Here is a 6,233-nt window from a genome sequence, read left to right as displayed (position 1 = left end):
AAAAAAAAGGATTTTTAGCAACCGCAATTTTTGTGACAACCCGAAAGTCGTTGCTAATAATCACTTATCAGTGACAATACATTTTTTTTTTATTTTTTTATTGTTGTTGATATGTTGTCCCTAATATTAAGACGAAAATCCTTTTTGCGTGTAGAAAGTTGCGGAAAAAAAATTCGCGATGGAATTTGGTTTATTTGCAACGACAAGAGTCGTCACATATAACAAATGATGACGATGGATGTATGTCAATTGTCTCTCTGCCTCCTCAGCAGCTCTAGTTCTTTATTGGCCAATCTTCTATGTTTGACATTTTTACACAATATATATATATTTTTTTTTTTACATGTCCACATAAGGGGAGGGGGACGAAATATTCGAACTAGTAACTTTCGCTTCATGAGGTGTGGTCTACAGCCGATTGAGTTACCCTTTGGAGACTTAGATTTTTTTACACCTAATGTTAAACTTCAAGCAATTGAAGGTTGTGGTTTAGAAAACCAAACTCCAAGAGAGATAGCATGCAACGGAAGCTTTTGCCAAAGGCTCTCTTATCACACAACAAAATAGTTAAGCAACGTTACAAACTTCTTTTTCATTCAAATCATCCAAACTCCTCAATAAATAGGATCCACATCCACCCATCGAAAGCCATTACAAACATCCAATTCAAAATCAGGTGTCAAATTTAAAAATTTTGTATTTCATAAAGCCCCCATCATTTCATAAACCATACGCCTATAAATGCAAATATACCTCTCCATTTTTTTGGTTTCATGCACATCCTACAATATAAAGTACTCCATGCTGCATGCCACTGCAAAACAGGGCCTAAGCAGTGCGTTTATGGTAGAATAGGATCATCTCCGGTTAATAGCCAAGATCTCTTTATCCCATTAATAAAAAAAAAAAATTGTATATATTATATATATTTTAAAAATAATTAAAAATTAAAAAAAATAATAATAAAAAATTAAAGGGTGACTGGCCATCCAAGTTAGGGCTGGGGGCTACCCCCAAGAGCCAAATCTTTTTTCTTTTTTTTTTGATTAGGCCCTTGGGCCTGCCACCCCCAAGGGTCATGGGGTGGCTTCTGGTCTGGGGTGGCCGAAGCCACCCTAGCCACCCCTTAATTTTTTTTTATTATTTTTTTATTAATGAGACATATGTTTCATTTATAGCCTCAATATCTCTATAGAGAGATCCTGACCATTAATTGGAGAGGATCCGAATACGTTTATGGTAGCTTCAACCACATTTAGCATTCGCATGGCCACCCGAGGATGCCACCCTCCCTCTTTTGCCTTCGCTCTCTTGTAAGCATAGTATAAATTTTTTGATCCTTTGATATTAGAAATTAAAACATTTAAACAATAGTCACCAAAATTTACCTTTTAACCATAAAATGTCATAGATTCCTCTTATTTCCAAAGTAAAATTTTTAATCTCATGGAGTAAATATTTGGGGTGTTACAAAAGCCCTTGCTTAGGTTGCTTTGAGGCAGTTTTATTCTCCATCCAAGGTTCCTTCTATTTACCTACCTTGGGAGGATGTGATAAAGTGTTGGGAGTCAATTGGTCAAGGACTCTAGGACCTATCTCATGGGACTTTACAAACATCATTATGTCCATTCAATGAAAAGTGAAGGAGGCCATGAGCCTTGTGTCACACGACCCAATTGCCCAAGGAGAAAGGAAAGGGAGTGGTTCCTGATCTGCTTGGGGACTCTAATTCTGATGGCCAAGCCCGATGTCCCCCAAAAATGCCATCAGGCGTTGGCTCTTTGGCTAGATGGGGAGAGCTATTCGGGAATCTGTAAGGCCAATTAGGAGGCTCTTTCCCGACAACTACTTGGCAAAGAGGAGCGATGAATTTAACATGACAAATATTGGGTATTAGAACTTAATACCCAATATTTGTACCTTTTCTTGGAAAAACAACATAGCAATAATTCTTGGTGGAGCCCATGATCAGGTGGCTATCAAATTGGTAACAGAAGCTTTGAACTTGGCCAAGTTTTTTTACTCCTTTTTAAAGATGAAAATTATCTCGACTTTTACATCGATCAACCATGTAAATTGTAGCCACCATCTTTCTGAAACAATTTATCCGAAAAATAACAATCTGTTTAATGCTGTTGGATGTTGCTGTAAAAGTTACTAGAGTCTGAAACCCAACAAATGATATTTAAGAGAAAATTATCTCTTTCTAAAATTTGAAAAAGTCTATGCGGTTTTTACTGTTTAAATTTTTCTTATATAGTCTTGAGTGGGTAAATGCTATTATAGTCGTACTTAAATAAAATAATCATTTTGATAATCATTTTTTCCTTTTTAATTGATAAAAAAAAAAATTATGGGTATAGTTGTTGTGAGGACATTATGACTGCGTAAAGAGACCAAAGCAGAATTTCTTTCTGAAGTGTAATATGTTTTATGAGGAATTAAAATAGTAACTCAGAACACAACAATCTAAAAATAGTAAAATGCAGGGTTGTTATTTATTTATATGTACAAGTTGTCGCCATCTTCTTAATTCTACAAGTTCCTAGCATTACTTTAATTATAATATTGATAATATTATTTTTTCCTTGTGTGTCACGGCCACTCCTGAGAATCAAGCAAAAATGCCAAAGATTCTAGATCCAAATTGGCACGTTCCTCGAGACAGTAATTTGATGTCCAATCCTTGAACATTGCCTCGTCAAAATATGGGGACTGGTCAGGACCCATACACGTACTGTTGTTGAAGTTATGCTCCCCCTCTGCATATTCATGGCTGCAGGCTTGAAACTCGTTGCAGCTCAAACTGAAGAAATCGGAGTCTCCAGCACAAGTCTCGTGAAGCTCTTCAGTTCCACGGTGAACTTCTAAATTACCCTTATCTTGATCACTTTGAATCGCTTGAGGCTCCGCTGGGTCTATGGCGGTTGATGAGTTGAAAGAATGATGTTCGTTTGGAGATGTCAGCGCCGGGATCAGCACCTTGGTGCATCTAATGGCCTTGGTTCGGAATACGTGGGGCGGAGTTGCTGCAGCCTGCGAAGGCTTCGGTGCCAGCGGCTCACCTTTCTTAGGTTCAACTGTCATCTTTTTGTTTCGAGATCTGCTCAGGGAACTTTGTTGGGCAGGTGGTGAAGATGAGTGAATTTTTTGAGCCTTGGCTTTCTTTGCTAGGGTGGTGTTCCAGTAGTTCTTGATTTCATTGTCTGTTCGCCCAGGTATCCTTCCAGCTATTAGAGACCATCTACATATATGTGATGGAGAAATTAGTTGCTATAAAAAAATGGCAGAACCAGAGAACAGAGTCGGAGGGAAAGGAGGGTAGAGTAGAGCACCTGTTGCCAAGAAGATTATGGAGTCTGACAATGAGTTCTTCTTCATCATTTGATATGTTACCTCTCTTAATATCCGGCCTTAAATAATTCAACCATCTAAGTCTACAGCTCTTACCACATCTCTTCAGACCTGCATTAATTTTCTTGATTGGTTTCACCAAAACAGAGAGAACAGAGCAAGAGACATTCAAAACAAAGGTTTAAGAAAATGACAACAAAAAAAGGTACCAGCTCTCTTGGGGAGGTTTCTCCATTTGCCTTCTCCATGGGCTCTAATGTAAGCAGCAAGTATTTTATCTTCCAAGGCAGTCCATGCTCCGCGGTTGAGTCCTTCTTTGGCGCAGCATGGCCTCCTCCCCATCTCTCTCTTTTTTTCTCATGTGAAGGAGGCCTCATGGTCCCTTTATAGCCCACCAAGTCAAGGTGAACGCCACTGAAGTCGGACAGGTGGCTGTAATAAACCAACCTTTTCTGTTTCGCAAGTCATTGAGGTGGCCACTAAAGTCCGAGTAGAGATATTCGGCATCCAAGGACCATCCTAGCATCTACCAAAGTTTAACGTGACCAATTTTTTTTTTTTTTTTTTTAAATAATGTCAGATATTTTACTTTTTTTTTTCTTTTTTTTTTAAATTGAACAAGAGAGATATTAAAAAAAATTTAAATTTAAGGTATTAGCACTAAATTTGAAATATCAGCACCAAATTTAAGGTATTAACATCAAATTTAGGATGATCAAATCCTTTTTAAGTGATACAATTCTTAAAGTGTTAACCTTCCACAAATAGATTTTAGTTTTTAACTTAAAAATAAATTTTGAAGTATTAAAAATTAAATATTAACTCAAAAAAATTTAACTAAAAAAATGACAAAATTTATTTTTATTATTTCTTTTTAATATATGTACAACGCTAGACAGCCTTTTGACAGCCGCATAGTAGACTCCTAAAGTCCAACAACAATAATTATGATGTGCGGTAGGGTTTGATTTCTATGACTTAAAGCACACAAACCATATAGACCTGTAAACGGGGCACTGTTGGCGTGTTGGAGTATGCATGGAACTGGCCACTCTACCAGCATCTCCGACAGTAAATTTAGTAGATTCTTTAATCCATCATAAACCGGGATAAGGGACACATGTCACTGCCACATCATATTGTAGTAGTTAATTGCACTAATTTTAAGTCATGACAACTATTTCTAACACAGTATCTATAGCGTCTCGAATTTTTAAATTATAGATATTTATTTGGTGATATATTATTTATATTAGGTAATGATATTTATTCTTGAGGAATTGATTAGATCATATGAATATTATAAAATAAATATTAATTTGAGATCTGATTTGATATAAGAGATTATATTTTGATTGGATGATTTAAAAGATATGATAATTGAAGATTGATTAATATATTTTGGAGTATGATTATTATACTTGGTGATTGATGTAATGAGATTTTATGAAGTGATAAATTCGTGGAGTTATTAATGGAAGTTGTGATTTTATTATATTTGTTTTTTTATAAATGGGAATGAAATTCAACCCACTTCCTATTTTTTCCCTCTTTTAACCTTACTTCCTATTTTTTCTCTCTTTTAGCCTTCCTCCTCTCACACACGTAGGTCTCCCTTCCCACTTTAAATATTTTTTATCTTTATTTTCCTTTATAACCACATAAAGAGATTGAGATGAAATCAGAGAAAGGAGATTGAGAGAGAAGATGAGAAAAAGAGTTTGGGTGGGAGAGAGAGAGAGACAGTGATTGAAAAATTTATGGGTAATGATCAATTATACTAGAATGAGTTTCGACAAGTAATTACCCTTGATGATTCATTCATGTAACCTACTGATCTTACTTACTGAGTAAGATATTGATATCCAATAATATGGATTCTTGTGGTTTTATTACTTGTTTGGCCTTTTGATATATATGATTCAACAATGATTTATATAATCGGGACAAATTGACTCATCACTTCACAGTTTTTATAGTACTTGCAGGAATGAAAAGTTAAGGTAATTATACAGTTGTGATTAGAGATTCATACTTGAGATATACAGAGATTCCAAATTGGAAGAATTTGACTAGAGTTTAGACAATCGGATAGATTTGTATAAAAGCCTTATTCGGCATAGTTACAGGTATTTTGTATAGAGAAAAATATTTTAACGGTATTATTTTCTATTGATAATTACAGTTTTTTCGCTGTCTGATATTATTTCAGCGTAACACTCGATTTATTTACAAGATAAAAGAACAAAAATATCGGGATGTTACATCATCTCCGGTTCAAATGAATTAGAGAGTATTTAATTAGTTATATTTTATAGGTATTTTTGTCTTTTCACTTTTTGGTGGAACAAAAATATCATTTTAATATAATTAATCAGATATTTTCTGGTTCAAATGAATTGGAGAGGATCCTAATTCTTCCAACACTCCCATGCAGCCATGTCTACCTCTCTTCCACCATTACTTCTCTACACTACCACTACCACAATTCTCTGCTCACACTCTAATCTTATGCCAAAAGAGTATGTCATGTCACTACCTAAGAAAATGCTAACCAAATTTATACTATACCTAAAAAGACTCTTCATTCATGGTTATAGCAAGAAATTATCTAAAGTCGCGTATATAGGCAGTTTCACCCGATACACAACCAATGGCCTTGTTTGTTAAACAACATGGAACAACACAACATTGTTCATGGATTTTAAATAATAATAATAAAAAAAAGAATAATGATTGGTATAGAAAGAAAGTGAAAAAGTAGTATTTTAAAGTGAAAAAATTTTGTTTTGTAGTGATTTTTTTATTTGAATAATAGTAAAAAGTAAATGATGTGATATAAAAAGTAAATAGAATGATATAAAAAATGAGAATGTTTT

At 34.7% G+C, this 6,233-nt stretch overlaps 1 protein-coding gene across 1 annotated transcript; it reads right to left on the bottom strand.

Annotated features, from left to right (window-relative positions):
- Nucleotides 1-2,492: 2,492 nt before the first annotated feature.
- On the bottom strand, nt 2,493-3,696 carry LOC132184667 (transcription factor MYB123-like). The gene is made up of 3 exons (XM_059598386.1): nt 3,564-3,696; nt 3,336-3,465; nt 2,493-3,244 (listed from the first exon to the last, which is right to left on the bottom strand). The coding sequence occupies exons 1-3, from the start codon at nt 3,694-3,696 to the stop codon at nt 2,596-2,598; spliced, it is 912 nt and encodes a 303-aa protein (XP_059454369.1). The 3' UTR covers nt 2,493-2,595.
- Between the last annotated feature and the right edge of the window lie 2,537 nt (nt 3,697-6,233).

The sequence above is a fragment of the Corylus avellana genome, chromosome ca6, assembly GCF_901000735.1.
Source record: "Corylus avellana chromosome ca6, CavTom2PMs-1.0".
NCBI classification, from domain to species: Eukaryota; Viridiplantae; Streptophyta; class Magnoliopsida; order Fagales; family Betulaceae; genus Corylus; species Corylus avellana.
Note: the sequence above shows the minus strand (reverse complement) of the source record. Positions and strands in the feature narration are given on the sequence as shown.

Excerpts from the sequence above, each read along its gene's own strand:
- LOC132184667 (XM_059598386.1), bottom strand. The coding sequence starts at position 3,696 with ATGGGGAGGAGGCCATGCTGCGCCAAAGAAGGACTCAACCGCGGAGCA. Across the intron at positions 3,466-3,563 it reads AAACCTCCCCAAGAGAGCTG|GTCTGAAGAGATGTGGTAAG; the intron begins GTACCTTTTTTT and ends AAATTAATGCAG. Across the intron at positions 3,245-3,335 it reads CATAATCTTCTTGGCAACAG|ATGGTCTCTAATAGCTGGAA; the intron begins GTGCTCTACTCT and ends ACATATATGTAG.